General features: G+C 39.9%; 1 protein-coding gene across 3 annotated transcripts in view; it reads left to right on the top strand.

The window, feature by feature from the left end:
• PTPRQ (protein tyrosine phosphatase receptor type Q) overlaps positions 1-21405 on the top strand; it is a 530509-nt gene that overhangs the window by 194556 nt on the left and 314548 nt on the right. For all 3 annotated transcript variants that reach the window (XM_044280555.1, XM_044280554.1, XM_044280553.1), the window contains exon 22: positions 4400-4469. In XM_044280555.1, the coding sequence (XP_044136490.1) occupies positions 4400-4469 (70 nt within the window). The remainder of the gene's footprint in view (positions 1-4399; positions 4470-21405) is intronic.

Genomic DNA, 21405 nt, shown 5'->3' with positions numbered 1-21405 from the left:
TCACCTCATCCCGCAAAAAATGAGCCCCTATCTGAGACAATCGCCCAAAAAATAAAAAAACTATGGTTCAGAATATGGAGACACTAAAACATCTTTTTTTGTTTTAAAAAAGCTGTTATTGTGTAGAACTTACATAAATAAAAAAAAGTATACATATTAGGTATCGCTGTGTCCGTATCAACCGGCTCTATATAAATATCACATGACCTAACCCCTCAGATGAACACCGTAAAAATAAAAACTGTGCTAAATAAACAATTTTTAATATTATTTTTTTTTCAAAAATTATAATTTTGTGTAAAACTTACATAAATAGAAAAAGTATAGATATTAGGTATCGCCGTGTCTGTATCGACTGGCTCTATAAAAATATCACATGACCTAACCCCTCAGATGAACACCGTAAACAATTTAAAATAAAAACTGTTCTAAATAAAAAAAAAATTGTCATCTTACATCACAAAAAGTGTAATAGCAAGCGATCAAAAAGTCACACGCGCCCCAAAATAGTGCCAATAAAACGGTCATCTCATCCCGCAAAAATCATACCCTACCCAAGGTAATCGCCCAAAAACTGAAAAAATTATGGCTCTCAGACTATGCAAACACTAAAACATGATTTTTTTTGCTTCAAAAATGAAATCATTGTGTAAAACTTACATAAATAAAAAAAAAGTATACATATTAGGTGTCGCCGCGTCCGTATCGACCGGCTCTATAAAAATATCACATGAACTAACCCCTCAGATGAACACCGTAAAAAATTTAAAACTGTGCTAAATAAACCATTTTTTGTCACCTTACATCACAAAAAGTGTAATGGCAAGCGATTAAAAAGTCACACGTACCCCAAAATAGTGCCAATAAAACCGTAATCTCATCCTGCAAAAATCATACCCTACCCAAGGTAATTGCCCAAAAACTGAGAAAATTATGGCTCTCAGACTATGGAAACACTAAAACATGATTTTTTTTGCTTAAAAAATTAAATCATTGTGTAAAAATTACATAAATAAAAAAAGTATACATATTAGGTATCACCGCATCCGTGACAACCTGGTCTATAAAAATACCACATGATATAACCTGTCACATGAATGTTGTAAATAACAAAAAATAAAAACGGTGCCAAAACAGCTATTTCTTGTTATCTTGCCTCACAAAAAGTGTAATATAGAGCAACCAAAAATCATATGTACCCTAAACTAGTGCCAACAAAACGTCCCCCCTATCCCGTAGTTTCAATAACGGGGTCACTTTTTTGGAATTTCTACTCTAGGGGGGCATCAGGGGGGCTTCAAATGGGATATGGTGTAAAAAAAAAACAGTCCAGCAAAATCTGCCTTCAAAAAACCGTATGGCATTCCTTTCCTTCTGCGCCCTGCCGTGTGCCTGTACAGCAGTTTACGACCACATATGGGGTGGTTCTGTAAACTACAGAATCAGGGCCATAAATATTGAGTTTTGTTTGGCTGTTAATCCTTGTTTTGTTACTGGAAAAAATGGATTAAAATGGAAAATTTGACAAAAAATGTAAATTCTGAAATGTCATCTCCATTTGCCAATAACTTTTGTGGAACACCTAAAGGGTTAACGACGTTTGTAAAATCAGTTTTGAATACCTTGAGGGGTGTAGTTTCTTAGATGGGGTCACTTTTATGGAGTTTCTACTCTAGGGGTGCATCAGGGGGGCTTCAAATGGGACATGGTGTCAAAAAAAACAGTCCAGCAAAATCTGCTTTCCAAAAACCATATGGCATTCCTTTCCTTCTGCGCCCTACCGTGTGCTCGTATAGTAGTTTACGACCACATATGGGGTGTTTCTGTAAACTACAGAATCAGGGCCATAAATATTGAGTTTTGTTTGGCTGTTAACCCTTGCTTTGTAAAAGTAAAAAAAAAAAAAAAAAAGGGAAAATCGGCCAAAAAAGTGAAATTTTGAAATTGTATCTCTATTTTCCATTAATTCTTGTGGAACATCTAAAGGGTTAATGACGTTTGTAAAATCAGTTTTAAATACCTTGAGGGATGTAGTTTCTTAGATGGGGTCACTTTTATGGAGTTTCTACTCTAGGGTTGCATCAGGGGGGCTTCAAATGGGACATGGTGTCAAAAAAAAGTCCAGCAAAATCTGCCTTCCAAAAAACTTATGGCATTCCTTCCCTTCTGCGCACTGCCGTGTGCCCGTACAGTAGTTTACGACCACATATGGGGTGTTTCTGTAAACTACAGAATCAGGGCCATAAATATTGAGTTTTGTTTGGCTGTTAACCCGTGCTTTATAACTGAAAAAAAATATATTAAAATGGAAAATCTGCCAAAAAAGTGAAATTTTGAAATTGTATCTCTATTTTCCATTAATTCTTGTGGAACACCTAAAGGGTTAACAAAGTTTGTAAAATCAGTTTTGAATACCTTGAGGGGTGTAGTTTCTAGAATGGGGTCATTTTTGGGTGGTTTCTATTATGTAAGCCTCGCAAAGTGACTTCAGACCTGAACTGGTCCCTAAAAATTGGGTTTTTGAAAATTTCTGAAAAATTTCAAGATTTGCTTCTAAACTTCTAAGCCTTGTAACATCCCCAAAAAATAAAATATCATTCCCAAAATGATCCAAACATGACGTAGACATATGGGGAATGTAAAGTAATAACTATTTTTAGAGGTATTACTATGTATTATAGAAGTAGAGAAATTGAAACTTGGAAATTTGCAATTTTTACACATTTTTGCTAAATTTGGTATTTTTTTATAAATAAAAATGAAATTATTTTACTTCATTTTACCAGTGTCATGAAGTACAATATGTGATGAAAAAACAATCTCATAATGGCCTGGATAAGTCAAAGCGTTTTAAAGTTATCACCACTTAAAGTGACACTGGTCAGATTTGCAAAAAATGGTCTGGTCCTTAAGGTGAAATAAGGCTATGTCCTTAGGCCCCTTTCACACGGGGGCGAGTATTCCGCGCGGGTGCGATGCGTGAGTTGAACGCATTGCACCCGCACTGAATCCGGACCCATTCATTTCTATGGGGCTGTTCACATGAGCAGTGATTTTCACGCATCACTTATGCGTTGCGTGAAAATCGCAGCATGTTCTATATTCTGTGTTTTTTTTACGTAACGCAGGCCCCATAGAAATGAATGAGGTTGCGTGAAAATCGCAAGCATCCGCAAGCAAGTGCAGATGCGGTGCGATTTTCACGCACAGTTTCTAGGTGACAGTCTATTCACTGTATTATTTTCCCTTATAACATGGTTATAAGGGAAAATAATAGCATTCTGAATACAGAATGCTTAGTAGGTTATAAATTGAGGGTTAAAAAAATCAAAAAAATGAACTCACCTTCTCCTCTTGATCGCATAGTTCCCGGTCTCTTCTTTACTTCTTTAATGATGAACTATCGGCTAGGACCTGTGGTGACATCAGATCACATGCTCCAATCACATGTGATCTGACGTCACCACAGGTCCTTTAGCCGGTAGTTCATCATTAAAGAAGTAAAGAAGAGATTGGGAACTACGCGATCAAGAGGAGAAGGTGAGTTAATCTTTTTTTATTTAACACTCAATTGATCACCTACTAAGCATTCTGTATTCAGAATGCTATTATTTTCCCTTATAACCATGTTATAAGGGAAAATAATACAATCTTCAGAACATCAATCCCAAGCCCGAACTTCTGTGAAGAAGTTGGGGTTTGGGTACCAAACATGCGCAATTTTTCTCACGCGCATGCAAAACGCATTACAATGTTTTGCCCTCGCGCGGAAAAATCGCGCGTGTTCCCGCAACGCACCCGCCTCTTATCCGGGCCAAAAATATGACGCCCATGTGAAAGAGGCATTAAGGAGTTAACTGTCTTGAATGTTTTCCACTTCAAATCTTTCTGACTGTGAATGATGGACTTCAAACTGTTTGGAAAGAGCCCTACAACCCTTCCCAGATTGATGGTTAACAACAATTGCTTCTCTAAGATCATTGCTGATGTCATTCCTTCTTAGCATTGTATTAGCACACTCCTAAATGCTCCAGACCAGCAAATTGCCAAAACTCACACAACAAAGTCACACTTGCTGATGATCAATTAATCAAGGGCATTTGATTAGTTGCACCTGGCTGATACCCTCTTAATCTGCAAGTAAGCAGTAAGGATGTGCTTAATTTTTTACACTCAGCTTTAGAATTTTGGCCTAGTTTAAATTTTTTTTAAATATATAATGACAATGAATTTATCGTTTGCTATTTTTTAGCACTAATTTTATGACCTTCTAATGATCGATTTTTTTTTATATGTCCTGATATGTAAAACCATAGAATAGCATACTGTATATACTGTTTAAATGCTTAAATTTCCAAAGGACATTTGATGCCAAGTCTTCTCCTTTGATTAATTCCAGGTGGCTGCAGAAAACAGTGCTGGCATTGGATCGTACAGTGATTCTTTTCTGTTTAATACTGCGGAAAGTGGTAAGATATATTAAACAGAACAAAATAACAGCATTTTTAAAAAATGACAAAACATTGTGCTTTCAAGATGACACCATAACTGCGAAAGATTTGACATGTGCCTTTTAGAGTGTCTTTGTGAGCACCTTCGTAGTATGGCATGTGATAAAACATACCATTTGTGCCTCCATATAGAAGGGAGACTCAGTCATGTTTTTTATGCGTACCATATCTTATTTCTCCACAACACACATCCATAATATGGTTCAATGCATATGGAGTGTGTACGAATGAAGTTTATAGTTTTGAGGTTGGGTACACGCAGCTAGTGTTACTTAGCACTTTCCTGTACAATGATCCTGTGAAAATATGATAGCAGGATAGTAAATTAAACAAACTTTTCGTGTCTCTGACAAAGAAGGAAGACAATTCGTAATAGGATAACACAGAAATTAAGTAAGCAGCTAATCATGTATTTTTAATAATTAATAATAGTTTTAAACAGAAGCCTATTGTTGTATGTGACATGTTAGGGGCAGAAAAAGTACATGCACCAAAGGAGGTGGTGTTTGTGTCAAAAAAAGGATCAGCTCTAGAGGAATTGGTAGTAGTATGTCAATAAATGTTTTTTCAGGAGCTAATAGTGGTGAGTTTTGTAAGGCTACTTTCACACTAGCGTTTTTACTGGATCCGGCAAGAGGCGCTTCCGTTACTGATAATACAACCATCTGCATCAGTTATCAACGGATTTGGTTGTATTATCTTTAACATAGCCAAGACAGATGCGCCATGAACTCCATTGAAAGTCAATGGGGGACGGATCCGTTTTCTATTGTGTCATATTGTGTCAGAGAAAAAGGATCCGTCCCCATTGACTTGCATTGGAAGTCATGCCAGATCAGTTTTGCTCCGCATCCCAGGACAGAAAGCAAACTACAACATGTTGCGGTTTGCTCTCCATCATGGGAATGCAACTAAACGGAACGGAATGCATTTTGGAGCACTCCATTATGTTCAGATTCATTGACAATGAATGGGGACAAAACTGAAGCGTTTTTTTTCTGGTATTCAGCCCCAATGATGGATCTCAATACCGGAAAACTAAAACGCTAGAGTGAAAGTAGCGTAAGAAGTGCTCCGCTACAAAAAAAGAAAAAAAAACACAAGATGAAATGTTTGTATAGAAGACATGTGCAGTACTCCATATAAAATGTTTGTGTATTACCATATGTGCATTTAAAGGAGTTTTCCAGAAGTTCAATATTGATGGTTTATCCTATATCTGATCAGTGATGTTCCTACTCCCAGCACCCCTGCCATTGAGCTGTTTGAAGAGAGTGCAGAGCTAGAGTTAGCACTGTGGTTCCATTTCTTGGCCAGTGACATCGCTTTCATCGATCACATGGCCTAGCTGAAGCTCAACCATATTCAAGTGAATGAGCCTGGACTGCCATACCAAGTACAGTCACTGTACAATGTATGATGCAGTGCTTGGTATGCTGTGAGCTGATCGGCAGTGGTACTGGATGTCAGACCCCAACTGATTAGATATTTATGACTTCTCTTGAGGACAGGCCATGAATATCAAACTACTGGAAAGCTCTTATTTTTCTCACCCAAACTCAGTTCTGCAAAAATGCTGTGATTCCATAACCCACAGCTTGCTCTAATACCAACTAAGGACCAATTCACATGATGCGGTTAAATAGCAGTTTATTGCCATGATTAACACAAAATTGTGACAACATGCCTTAGCATTTACAAAATCACTACAAACTCACAGCATTTTAACAGTAATCATAACAGCAATCTTAAGACATTAAGGCATTTGCCATATGCAGGAGAATGTATGGCGGCACACAGAGATTACATACAGAGACAGAAATTAACAGATTACCGTCATGTGTATTTATATGTGCACTGCCTAGTGCACTGCATATTAACCACCTCAGCCCCCCTAGCTTAAACACCCTTAATGACCAGACCACTTTTTACACTTCTGCATACACTAATTTCACCGTTTATTGCTCGGTCATGCAACTTACCACCCAAATGAATTTTACCTCCTTTTCTTCTCACTAATAGAGCTTTCATTTTGTGGTATTTCATTGCTGCTGACATTTTTACTTTTTTTGTTATTAATCGAAATTTTATGAAATTTTTGCAAAAAAATGACATTTTTCACTTTCAGTTGTAAATATTTTTTTAGAAAAACTACATCTATATATAAATTTTTCTCTAAATTTATTGTTCTACATGTCTTTGATAAAAAAAAATGTTTGGGTAAAAAAAAAAAAGGTTTGGGTAAAAGTTATAGCGTTTACAACTATGGTACAAAAATGTGAATTTCCGCTTTTTGAAGCAGCTCTGACTTTCTGAGCACCTGTCATGTTTCCTGAGGTTCTACAATGCCCAGACAGTAGAAAAACCCCACAAATTACCCCATTTCGGAAAGTAGACACCCTAAGGTATTCGCTGATGGGCATAGTGAGTTCATAGAACTTTTTATTTTTTGTCACAAGTTAGCGGAAATTGATTTTTTTTTTCCTTACAAAGTCTCATATTCCACTAACTTGGGACAAAAAATATAAACTTTCATGAACTCACTATGCCCATCACAAAATACCTTGGGGTGTCTTCTTTCCAAAATGGGGTCACTTGTTGGGTAGTTATACTGACCTGGCTTTTTAGGGGCCCTAATGTGTGAGAAGTAGTTTGAAATCAAAATGTGTAAAAAATGCTCTATGAATTCCTAAAGGTGCTCTTTGGAATGTGGGCCCCTTTGCCCACCTAGGCTACAAAAAAGTGTCACACATGTGGTATCGCCATACTCAGGAGAAGTTGGCAATGTGTTTTGGGGTGTAATTTTACATATACCCATGCTGGGTGAGATAAATATCTCGGTCAAATGCCAACTTTGTATAAAAAAAATGGGAAAAGTTGTCTTTTGCCGAGATATTTCTCTCACCCAGCATGGGTATATGTAAAATGACACCCCAAAACACATTGCCCAACTTCTCCTGAGTACAGCGATATTTTTCCCTTCCTCTGATCCGTCAGAACAATAACCCCCAAAAAAACTGACCCTGTCTGTGGAGCATCCGTATTCACTTGGTCAGTATTTGGTCAGTAATCCATCAGTATTGCTAAAACAAAAAAAAAAACAGGATTGGATCCAATGTTTTGTACCCACTCCTGTTTTTGGCTACCAAATCATAAGCTAATTCTGATGCAAAATAGGGACCATGTCATGCAGGTCTTACAGTTGTTACATAGACAGGATCCGTTGTACGTCTCATTTTTCCTTCCTTCTGACAGATCAGAAGAAGGGTCAAATAAATGATGATGTCAGCCAGGCCAATTGGCAAAATAGTGGCCCAGTCATGAAGTGGGGAGGGTGGGAACAGCATGATAAGTCCACAGAGTGGCCCTATGACATAGTGGTGAGGTGGAAGCAACATGAGGAGACCACAGAGTGACCCAATTACAGAGTCTGGAGGTGGCAACAGCATCAGGAGGAGGCCATAGAGTGGCACAATAACAGTGTGGAGGTGGCAGCAGCAGAATCAAGAGGAGGCCACAGAGTGGCACAATGACAGGGTGGAGGTGGCAGCAGCATTAGGAGGCCACAGAATGGCACAATGACAGTGTGGAGGTGGCAGAAGCATCATCTGGAGTCCACAGAGTCGGACAATGACAGTGTGGAGGTGGTAACAGCATCAGGAGGCCACAGAGTGGCAAGGTGACATAGTTTTGAGGTAGCATCAGCAGCAGGAGACCACAGATTGGCAAGGTGACATAGTGTGTAGGTGGCAGCAGCATCAGGAGACCACAGATTGGCAAGGTGACATACAGTAGAGGTGACAGCAGCATCAGGAGACCACAGAGTGGCAAGGTGACATACTGTGGAGGTGGAAGGGGCATCAGCAGACCACAGAGTGGCACAATGGCAGAGTGTGGAGGTGGCGGAAGCAGCAGCATCAATAGGAGGCCACAGGGTGGCCCAATGACAGAGTGGCAGCAGCATCTTCAGGAGGCCATAGAGCACAATGACAAAGTGTGGGGGTGGCGGCATCAGCATCAGGAGGAGGCCACAGAGTGGCACAATGACAGTGTGGAGGTGGCAGCATCAGCATCAGGAGGCCACAGAGTGGAAAGGTGAAATAGTGTTGAGGTAGCAGCAGCATAAAGAGACCACAGAATGGCAAGGTGACATAGTGTGGAGGTGGCAGCAGCATCAGAGACCACAGAGTAGCAAGTTGACATAGTGTGGAGGTGGAAGCAGCATCAGGAGACCACAGATTGGAAAGGTGACATAGTATGGAGGTGGCAGCTGCATCAGGAGGCCACAGAGTGACCCCATGAAAGAGTGGGGAGGTGGCTGGCAATACCAGTGCAGCTGAAGATGGGGGGTGAAAGAAGGAGCACTTGACATCAGTTGTGTGGCATCAGGCAAGTGGCAGCATCAGAATAGTAGCTGAGGCAGATAGCTAGAAGAAACCGGTCTCTTTTGTCAAAGTGTTGGTGTGGCATCATGGATGATCTAGTCTGATACATCAGGCACTGGTGGGTGGAAATCCTGGCTGATCCACACCTGATTCATCTTGACAAAGTTCAGTCTCTCTACATTTTTGGTGGACAGGCGAGTTTTTTTTGGGGTAACTTTGGCCCCCGCTGCACTAAACACCTGCTCTGATGCCACACTACTGGTCGGGCAGGACAGCTTTTCTAAGACAAACTCTGCCAGTTGTGGCCCTAAATCCAGCAAATACCCCGAACCCCTGATAAAGCCGCATCGCGGCGAAACATGTCGGGTGGGGAGTAGTATTAGGCGCTTTTTTTAGGCAGGTGTTTGGCGCTTTGGTTCTTGTGTATATGGAAATACATCCAATACCCAATTGCAACAAGTGTGGCCCCTTCCACCCTTTTTGGGAAGTGTGTGCATGTTACAGTTCAACTGGTTAAATATACAGCTAATCAGCAATGTATATTTGAGTTAATACCCTGGCTATATAAACATATAATCACAAGATGATGTATTTAAGAGTGGCAAAGCCAACTCATATTCTCCTATAGGGTTATATATCATTTGGAGCATTTGCTAACTGCACATGTAACGAGTAGCCACTCATACTCCCCTTGCTACATGGTTGCAGGGACCTGAATAAATAAGTAGTTAACCAGCACTTCACCTGAGAGTTTTAGTGTTGTGGGGTTTCATGGTTTGTTAGAAACCAATATTTTAAACAATAATTCAATAAAGTATATATCTTTTAATTCACATATAGTAGTACCCCTACAGGGATTTTCAGTCTCTGACCAGTTGAATATCCATAATGGAAGCGCTCATTAGTATTTGCCCCATAAGACACAGGGGCATTTAACCCACACTTTGGGGGGGGGGGGGGTGTCTTATGGGGCGAAAAATACAGTATATTTTTGCCACTAATACACACTAAAAAGGGCTTTAGAACATATAACTGCACCGCTGAACGGCAAATATATTTTTTTTTGCCACTAACATATGCCAAAAACTGCTGTAATTTTTTCACTTCACCACACAACGGCAAATACTTTTTTTTTGCCACTAATACACGCAAAAAACTGCTTTAGAACATAAGGCAAAACTGCACCGCTGAATGGCAAATAATATATATTTTTGCCACTAATACACGCCAAAAAGGGCTTTAGAACATATAACTGCACCGCTGAACGGCAAATAGGCTTTTATTTTTTTTCTCTTACACACGCCACAAAAGACTTTAGAGTATATAACTACACCGCTGAACGGCAAATATATATTTGTTGCCACTAATACACGCCAAAAAGGGCTTTAGAACATATAACTGCACTGCTGAATGCCAAATAGGCCCTTATATTTTTGCACTTATACACGCCACAAAAGGCTTTAGAACATATAACTGCACCACTGAACGGCAAATAATATATATTTATTTGCCACTAATACATGCCAAAAAGGGCTTTAGAACATATAAGTGCACTGCTGAACGGCAAATAATATATATTTTTGTGCCACTAGTACACGCCAAAAAGGCTGTAATTTTCTCACTTCACCACACAACGGCTAATAACCCCTTTTTTTCCTTACTAATACAAGCAAATTCTTTACAACATACAACTGCACCGCACAAGGGAAAATCAGACATATAAATATTTCCTTGTAATAAACCCTGTTAATGGCTGTATCAAACAGCACTTGCACCCTAATTACAAGAACGGTTTGCTGGAATTACAGCTGCCCCTGAACCCTGTTCTCCTTCAATACTGTGGAATGATTCCTCCCTATCCTTTCCCTACACTTCTATACAGCAAAGTAAAAGTTTAAAAGTCTTTCCTAGCACTGTCCCTAGCGCCTGCTGACGTCTCTCCCTGCACTAAGCACACTGAATAATTGCTGAATCCAAGATGGCTGAGGCTATTTATAGGGCTGTGACATCATAGGGCTGACTGGCTGCTGATTGGCTGCATGCATGGCATTGTGGGTGATCCCTCATGCCCAGAGTTCCTTGCTCTATGTCCTAACACATGCAGCAGCCATTTTAGGAAACAAATGTGATTTGTATCCACGAAGCGCGGGGAAATTCGGATTCGGTGCAAATCGAATTTTCCTGAAATTCGGATTGAATTCCACTTCGTCAAATTAGATTCGCTCATCTCTAGTTATATCCAATAAATGTAGCTTGGGTGAGTGTGTATGCAGTACAGATAGCAAGGGTGCTGATAGCACCTTTCTATGATTATATGGGGGTATGTTGAATTATTGCAGTGGCTGGGTTTGGGGTGTCCACTGTCGAGGTGTCGCCACGTGTTGCTGTTCTCCGGAGAAGATGGTGAGAAGTGGTCCTCTCTAATGGGAAATACATCCAGACAGTCAGGGTCTGCAGTTAACCAGTCTGCTTCTTTACTGGAGGAAGTCAGGTGCAAAACAATAAAGGCGAGGCATAGGGCTGGATTCTCCAGTGTTCTCCCTGGCAGAAGAAGGGTTTGATGTTGAGAAAAGGCCTGAGGTAGCTGTCCCCCATCTCTCTCTCTCTCAGAAGACTGGTAGCCTGGCTAAAGGCTATAGGCCCAAGGTCTGTAGATCAGTAGTCTGGGCGGCACCTTGGTCAGAGGGCTGGTGACCCATGGTCTGTGGCTCAGTGTCCCTATCTTAGCATCTTCTTCTGGTCACTCATACAGACTGGAATGAGTCTTCCCCTCCAAGCTGTCAGAATATTTATGCTGTCTCCGATTGACAGTCTATATGATTTATGTGAATAAATTAAAATCGGTAATAAAGGAGATTCTAACTTATTATCATAAATATCAAGCTAAAACAAGCTCGTGATCTGCGTTGAATTGAAGACAAAACCCAGTTACAGACAAAATATATATGTAATTTATTTATACAATTTATAGTGCAAAATAATATATATAATAAAATTGGCGGTAATAAAATTCAATCAATGATATGCAAAATAGTGGTAAAGACAAAAATAATTGAGAACATATATATATATATATATATATATATATACAATTATGCCTTCTTATAATAATACCCCTCACTTATATTAAAAGTCAATTTAATACTTGATTTCTCTCAGCCGACAAATGTCCGAGTAAACCCAAATCTGGTTTATCTTTTATCTATATAAATATATATATATTATCAACCATACTGGTCTAGAACTGAATTCAGTTCCTTGGAGATAATACTGTGCTTTCACTAGTATATTTTTAATCTCCCTGTATTGGATTCATTTTCAGGATGATGCTGCAGGTACACCCCAATCTTATTCCAAAACAGATACTATATACAAAGTATGGTTAATTGAATATATAGATATGTATTATATTAATTAATTATCCTATAAAATATAGGTAAGGTTATACTATACCAAAATGTCAGCTAGCAGAAATCAGTTTCAATGGTTCTAAGATGGCTGCCTCCAATGACTGGCAAGGTGGTCAGGGTTGGATCTGATCTTTTGATGATGTTCAGAGAGAGAGAGCCAGATAGCTCTAGAGATCGATCCCTTCTCTCAGCCCATACCATCTTTTTATCCTATCTTAGAAAGGGCTTGGCCAAGTTTTATCATTAACTAGTGACCTCACTTTATAATTAATAGAACCTCCCTCTAGGGAAAAATATACCCTAGATCTTTGTTACCCTAATACTAGATGGCACTAGTATTCCATACAAAAATCGAAGCACTCATTTATTTCTCTTATTTATATAATAGCAATAAAATGTAATCTAAGTTTTCAGACAAAACCTTGAGAAGATCTTGAAGAGACAATGAGTTTTATACTTGGTCAACTAACTTGTGTATCCTTAAGTCTTTTGACCAGACTTGATTAAATCAAGATAAATAGGGCTATCTCAATTCATTGTTCTTGGAGGAGACAGGGTTTGTTCATGATCACCTGTGTCCACATTTCTCCATTCCAGGAAAGAAATAATTAATTTGTGTGTTCCACTGAGACAGATTCTAAACATGACAGAGGAGTTTATACCTCGTTTCTAATCTTAAAACTGAATATATCTATGAGGACTATACTCTTATATATATACTATATATTCAGCACACCTATTAAAATTGATAATATAAAATCAATCTACTCCTATATTGATTAATATAAAAACCACAAAGAAAGATTAGAGTCTTTCTATTCACTAAAATCATCAAAACTCAAATACATTGTCTTATCTAGGCCTTGGGACATCTTCTTCTCACAAAACAGACCTAGGTAAACACTTTGGTATATATCGTAAACCTTAGGTTAGCAATTTCAAAGTAAAAAAAAAATCCTGAATTCACTCTGCCTTAAAATAAGACAAAATGGTTGTCCCTTAGGCTCATGTCCATACTCTTTTATATAGGCCTTATAATTATGGACTTTATTCATACCCAATAGTTCTGACAAAGCACTGGTCCCTAACTGCAGAACACTAGGGTGTGTGACTGCTCGCCTTATATATAGTTTCTGGCTAAACAACAACCTTCTAGCTGGAGGAATAGAGTGGAGAAACTTAGCACAAACAGACACATTGTTTTACTTTCCATCTGTCATAGACTATATAATAGTGCTTCAATAATACTCAATGGCAATTTTACTTGTTAATTAATATGCTGTTTGATTGGGCCTTTTTAAACAAAGTTTGCACCATGAAAATGCAGTGCGATCTGCAGGCAGCATGTTATAGAGCAGGAGGACTGGAGCAGATTGATATACAGGTTTATGGGAAATTAGTATACCTTGTATTTTATTCATTTAAGTCCCTGCTCAGTCTTGGTTTTGAAGTCAAGGCGGAGGTTCTATCAGTGATTGACAACTATCTTTGCATGCACCGTCATAGAGGTAAGACTGTCAATCACTGATAGGACCGACTCTTTAACTTCCAAACTAAGAATTAGTACGGATTTAAATTCCAGTATTAAAATTTATTTTAAAAAAATTCTGACACAACTTTAATTGGCTCAGCTGCTCCTGCTTTATAACATGCTGCCTTTACCTCAGAAACCATATTCAATGTGACAGTTTTCCTGTATACATGCCTGTAACCTTTTATTTGTCATTGACGAATCCGATGACCCAGTCATTTGATGATCAAAATCTTGCTCGACTCTGTGGGAGAGATTTATCAAACTGGTGTGAAGTGGAACTGACTTAGTTGCCCATAGCATCCAATCAGATTCCTCATTTCATTTTCCAAAGGAGTTGTGAAAAATGAAAGGTGGAATCTGATTGGTTGCTATGTGCATCTAAGCCAGATCTACTTTACACCAGTTTGATAAATCTTCCCTGTATGTCTTTTCGGGCTAAATAAAGACAGACTACTGATCAGGATGATTTTTTGGCATTTGTATTTGAGAGTGGAGACCAACTTGTACTGGCATCCTTCTACTATCCATGGTCTTCTGCTGTCTCCTTTGCATTTGTACCTTATAGTACATGTGCGGTATTATTGAGCTACATACCGCACTAGGTCGGATATAATACTGACTCTACAATACAATATCTAATGGAGCATGCCACCAGTTTCTATTTCAAATGACAAAATGGCTGGGACCCGAATGTGTATAATCTGTAAAAATTGTTTCTCACTCCTATCTCATACTTGGCAACTATAGTTGCTGCAAAAATGCACTCCCAAAATGGCACAAAAATGCCCTGTGCTTCCAACACTGATTAATTTTTACCGTGTGGCTTTGGAATTCCCAAATCTTGAATTGTCTCCTAAGATTGATTCGAGCCAGCTGTACAATCTCCCTTTCTTCCCTGAGAGGATTTATTAGGTTTGGCTACTTTGTAGCATTCCCTTTGACAGTCAAATCTTTTTATTTTTTTTACTGATAAGGAATATGAGATATCTACGTTTTTAAAGGCATATCAAACAGTTTGCACTATAAGAATGTGTCTTACTAAAGAGAGAAACATTGCCCAGTATGAGTTGGGATCGGCATTTTTGTTGGGTCCGCAAATCAAATCCCAGGACCGTGATGAAAACTCATAGCTCATAGCAAACATTTGATTTCTGTAGTATTCAGAGGTGGGACAATCTATCTGGGTGCCCAATCCCAGGCTTTCATCCCTATAAGCATTATAGCTGCCAGTCAACAGCCCTGTTTCTTGCAGTATAACATGCACGTGTCTCTGATTTGTAATGTCTAATTTCTCGTGCAAGGATATTTGAACTGCACCTCTCATTGGTACTCCAGGTCAGGAGGCTCCAACACTGCTTACCTTTTGTCCCAACCTAGATAATAATTTCTTTAAAGGGAACCTGTCACCGGGATTTTGTGTATAGCGCTGAGGACATGGGTTGCTAGAAGGCCGCTAGAACATCCGCAATACCCAATCCCCATAGCTCTGTGTGCTTTTATTGTGTAAAAATAACGATTTGATACATATGCAAATGAACCTGAGATGAGTCCTGTAGGTGAGATGAGTCAGGGACAGGACTCATCTCAGGTTCATTTGCATATGTATCAAATCGTTTTTTTTACACAATAAAAGCACACAGAGCTATGGGGACTGGGTATTGCGGATGTGCTAGAGGCCATCTAACAACCCATGTCCTCAGCTCTATACCCAAAATCCAGGTGACAGGTTCCCTTTAACTGAAAGACTCCTCAAGTCTTAATGCTGTTTTACCAAAGCATTGAAGCATGCATTGAAAGCCAGCTTTTCCTTGGCACTTACGGTGTATATACATAGTGCGGTGAAAGCAACATAAAAACCTAATTAGAAAAGCGATGCATGGATTTTTCATGTTGTTTTCAGTGTGGTCACATTTTTTACAAGTAACACCTGCTAAATCTGTAGAAGCTGCAGAACTGTTTGACGCTTCATTTCCACTATGGTGGAGCAGAAGGGGAATTTAACGGCTGTTTCTGAGCATATTTTTAGGTGTTACTCTTCTGTCCAGCATCCATGCCAGCTCTTCTACATTGCCTGCCTCTGCTCCAGATTCTAGTCTGGCTCTCCTACACAGTGGGGCTCATCTACTCAATGGGGCCTGCTTGCCCGGGCAGCCGGTGCACAAAGATGATGTCATGGGCGGAAAATTTAAAACCACTTCCTAATCTCTGGTTTCCAAATTAGCCTGAGTCTGTCTCTTTTTGGCCCCTTTCACACGGACAAGTTTTCCGCGGGGGTGCAATGCGTAAGGTGAACGCATTGTACCTGCACTGAATCCGGACCCATTCATTTCTATGGGGCTGTGCACATGAGATGTGATTTTCATGCATCACTTGTGCGTTGCGTGAAAATCGCAGCATGCTCTATATATTGTGCGTTTTTCATGCAACGCAGGCCCCATAGAAGTGAATGGTGCTGCGTGAAAATCGCAAGCATCCGCAAGCAAGTGCGGATGCGGTGCGATTTTCACGCATGGTTGCTAGGAGATGATTGAGATGGGGACCTGATCTTTATTATTTTCGCTTATAACATGGTTATAAGGGAAAATAATAGCATTTTTAATACAGAATGCTAAGTAAATTAGAGATGGAGGGGTTAAAAAATAAAAAATAAATAATTAAACTTACCTCATCCACTTGTTCACGCAGCCCGGCTCGCCTTCTTTCTGACCTGGGAGGAAAAGGACCTTTGGTGACGTCACTGCGCTCATCACATGGTCCATCACCATCGTGATGTACCATGTCATGGACCATGTGATGTGCGCAGTGACGTCACCAAAGGTCATTTTCCTCCCAGGTCTTCAAAGAATAAGAAAGAAGACAAGCCGGGCTGCGCGAACAAGTGGATAAGGTGAGTATAATTATTTTATTTATTTTTTTAACCCCTCCATCTCTAATTTACTATTAAGAATGCTATTATTTTCCCTTATAACCATGTTATAAGGGAAAATAATAAAATCTACACAACACCTAACCAAAACCCGAACTTCTGTGAAGAAGTCCGGGTTCGGGTCTGGGTACCAAACATGGCGATTTTTCTAACGCGCGTTCAAAACGCATTAAAACGCTTTGCACTCGAGCAGAAAAATCGCACATTTTCCCGCGACGGACCCACATCCTATCCGGCCCTCACACGCGACGCCTGTGTGAAAGAGGCCTTAAAGGGAGTCTTTCACCTTCACCTGGATTTTAGGTAAAAGACTCCTTTTAAGCACAACTTATTGATTGCTTCTTGTTGCTGGCTCTTGGACTTCTCTCTGACCTGTTTATTGCTTTGCCCCTTGGATTGCTTACACCTGTAGTTTCAACTTTTGTGGTTTTGACTGTAGCTAGCTCATTATTTTGTTACTTTTTCTGCATTTTGGATTGCTTACACTTGTGGTTCTATGCCTGTGACCGCAGCTTGCTTTGGATTTTGTTTTCTTTCTGTTCCTGGTACTTTTGGTACTGCTCCTGTTGGCAATCTCTGTCTGTTATTGGACTATGTTTGCTACTGTTACATCGCTGTAGTCAATCTGAGACTATTCCAGGTGATTGTATCAGGTGACAGGCATGAGGTAAATAATGCATAATCTCTTAGACTCTATGCTCAGCATTAGGGCTCATGCACACCACCTTATGCCCTGTGAGACATACGGTCCATGAGCGTGCCATATGTCCCGGAGCGGCATACATCGTGCACACGGGAGCACACAGCATCATACGTTACTATGATGATGTGCGCATCGGGCTGCCTGTGGGACTATTGTCCTGCACTCATATGATATTAGCCTGCTCAGCCAATCACTGGTTTTAGCCATGAACTTCCTCAGCCATTCAGTGGCTCAACGGCTTTCCAAGCAATTTCCTGCTGCGTGGAGAAAAGGTGCAGAAAGTGGAAGGCAGTGGGGACCCGGGCACAGTCATAACAGTGGCAGCAACAGAGAATCAGTGAGGTAAGTATAAGATCTTTACATTTTTAATCATCAGCAGGCCATTGAACATTGTTTTATTGTTTTTGGAATACCCATTTAAAGATATTGCCATGCAAAACTGTCTAGTAGCCTGGACCATGGTAGCTTCCCTCCATACCTCTTTACTATGTGACTATGGTTTTAACTTCATCGCAATACTGACCATCACATATAAAAATACATTGTTTCCTCCCACACTCCAAAGACATACTGATAGGGAACTTAGATTGTGAGCCCCATTGGGGATGTCTGTAAAGCGCTGCTGAATATAGTAGCGCTATATAAGCGCATAAAATAAATAACAATAAATAATTGTATGGTTCCTTCATGATTAAGAGCAATAGGGATACCACTGAATCCCTAAATCAAGCACTGCTCACTGTACTAACGCCCTTAGTTTATGACACCGGTAGTCAACAACAGCACTAGAATAACAAGCATGTCCTCCTAACGGACTTGCCCTGAATAGACAGGTCTTTAGATGTTGGTTGGAATTTCATTATATCATTATGATTTAGAGGAACCTTTAGACTTTTCTGTTTAAGTAAGATGTGTTTTGCACACAGTGAATCTACTGCTTTATATGTTGTTATCTTTTAATATTCATTTAAGACACACATTAAAGCCTGCTTTATAATGTATCATCTACTATATGGCAAAACTTAAAGTGAGAAGAAGAAGCTCAACCCAGGCACCATGCAGACTATATAGGCGAATACAGTACAGTCAAATCCAACTACTCACAGAGGATGCCATCTCTGATTGTTCTCTTTCACCTTTCTTCTTCATTTGGCTCCTCACTTTTTCTTGTCTCTCCCCACCTTTTCTCCCCATCTGCACAAATTTGCCATCCATACTGCTCCAGATGGCAATAATGTTCCCCTTGGTGCCTCTCACAGTACTAGTGTCTGAATAATTGATTAGTTTTTTTTACACTGTAATGTCTAATTTTGTCTGTACAGTGTTGCAGCCCCTCACCTGCAGAGTGGAGCTCCCAGCCATGTGGTTGGACCAGAACCTACAATTGGCTCCATTCTCTTGAACACTCCCATTCATTGCCACAGTTCCTCTGCACAGTGGAATACTGAAGTGCAAGGAAACAATGTGATGGGGTTACAGTATGACATCAGCTTTGTGCCCTCTTCATTTTCAGGATTAGTGGGATTGTAAAGAAGTGAAGGACTATGCGATAGGCAACCACTTTGTAGGATAGGAATACCCATTTAGGTTTAATTTACAAGAAGTTAAAAACCCCTTTGAAGTTGTATCTTATAGAATGTTACTAACAAACCTGTAGCGAACCTACTGAAGAACTGTCGTAGACTCTAATGTATCATTTAAACAGTACTTACTGTGAGAGTTATTTTATTTGTGTGCAAGCTTAGTGTATATAGCAGAACACCAACCATTATGTCAAAGTAGACAAGGGTCAGATAAAAACACAATTTTTGAGTGGGAGCTCATGGTAGGCATTAAATGGGTAGACCAGGCGCAAAGTATTTTTTAAGATGGTCAGCTCAGCAGCAGACTCTCACCCCTAATGTTTTAGAGGGTCACCAGCAGGCCATCAATCATAATTTTTCCAGGGTGTGTATGATGCCCTCCTTTATGTGTAATAAAAGCTGAATTGGAGTGCCAGTTCCTTGTAATTTTGGGCAGCCCTTTCCCTTAGTGCATAAGCTTTATGAGTGTAGGAGTCCCACTACCTGAACAATTGTACCACAATGTGAATGAGGCCCTCCTTTATGTGATATACAGGTTGTATCGGAGCGCCTCTTCCTTGTAATTTTTGGCAGCACTTGCACTTTATATACAAGTAAATATACAGGAAAGAATGTTTCCTACCAATTTTTTCTCTAAAATCGATTTTATCTTCGGTTTAGTGCGTATTATTATCAGTCTGTAAAAGTGGACAACATCGTTCCCAGCAGTGACCTGGGAGTCTGAGATGCATCCAGACATCCTCCCCATGCTGTTCCCGAACCATTTCAGTGGTGTTTCCATCAATTTCTGACATTTTCCTATGAACCAGACACCCTCCCCTCTTCAGAGCAGGGGGTGCCTGGTTTAATGCTCGGGTGTTCCCATTGACTTCCACTGTGCTCGGGTGCTCGGTAGAACACCCCAGCATCCCGAGGTGTTCTACTCGAGCATCCGAGCACCCGAGCACTTTGGTGCTCGACCAACACTATTCCCTATGTATAATGCCCATTTGAGTATTATAGCTTGATAAATTATGTGTGAAATGATTGATTTAGTAAAATTTTTAATGTTTTTATTTGAGGAGCAATTATACTTTTTTGTGAAATAAACGCGGAAAACTCCAAAGATGGAGCAAATATAGAACTAAAATCTTGTGGGGTGGGGGATGGAGAGATAGCACACAACATATGACAAAGTGAATTTTACGTCCCCACTCCCTTAAATAAGTAAACCACATAATCAACACTTGAAGAAAATTGAACATAGAAACACCTAGTCATACAATAAGGGACAGACGTGTACTCATTTCTTAGGGACAACTGTATGCTTCCACTACACAAGAACCCATATTTAGTAACCAATCGTACAATTTTACAGTGTCTGTATAGTGGGCAAATACCAGGTCTACACAGATGCTTGGCAGGGTATTATCAGGCTGAAAATGTATCAAGAGAATACTATACTGCTCAGACAATTCTGAACTCTGTCTGGAGTATCTTTGCGCTTTGAGTCCTATGGGAGAAAAGCGCTTTACAAATGTTTCATTGTTGTTGTTGTATCTTTTCTTTGAACTCTGTACAGTGTAGTTCCTCTGTTTCTCCTGGAAATAAATTGATTCACTGACCATATCAGTCTGTGCAGGGAGACATTGTATAGACAAGGGGAATGGTAACAACTGGTTGTCAAAGGCCTGGGGTATGCAAAGACATTCTGAGGCACTACTGATTTGTTTTGAGTGACAGCTATAGTTCAAATGATTGCTTGTAACTTAGTGTATTGCTTTGTGCTGAAGCTTTACCTCCATAGTGAAGCCTACATATTTGAATGACAAAAACCTTTCATGTACGCCAGGCCCTACATTTCCAGGCTTATTACCAAAGGCCCATCACAACACAGTATAAAGATACTGCAGCCAGGTTGGTTACTTTTGATGCCAGACTGTTCTCAGTATTAGAATAGCAATTAGTGCTGGCCATAATAATGGGAGTACTGTGCCACCATATAACTACCAGTCACAGTCTTCACATACAGTAACAGTTTCAGTTACTGTTCATGATACCAGCCTGTGGACCCTCATAAGAGTGCTAGCCATATTCCCTCTTAACACTGACTGTCACAAGACTAACACAATTAAGTCAACAACAGGGTCCACACAACAGTTGTAGAATATCAATGACAGTGCCTGCTGTAGGGTACCAAATATGAACAGCCACAAAGCCCTCATATCAGTGTCAATGACTTTGCCCATATCAATTCCAGCCACATTGCCCCTATATCAGTGCCAGCCACAATAACCTATTGCTAACTTGCCTTATGTTACTGCCGGCTGCAGTTACAGTGCCCCACCTTTACAATATTACATACATGTCCTTT

The sequence above is a fragment of the Bufo gargarizans genome, chromosome 2 (genome assembly GCF_014858855.1).
Source record: "Bufo gargarizans isolate SCDJY-AF-19 chromosome 2, ASM1485885v1, whole genome shotgun sequence".
In the NCBI taxonomy this organism is placed as follows: Eukaryota; Metazoa; Chordata; class Amphibia; order Anura; family Bufonidae; genus Bufo; species Bufo gargarizans.
This window is presented reverse-complemented; position numbering and strand designations above follow the sequence as displayed.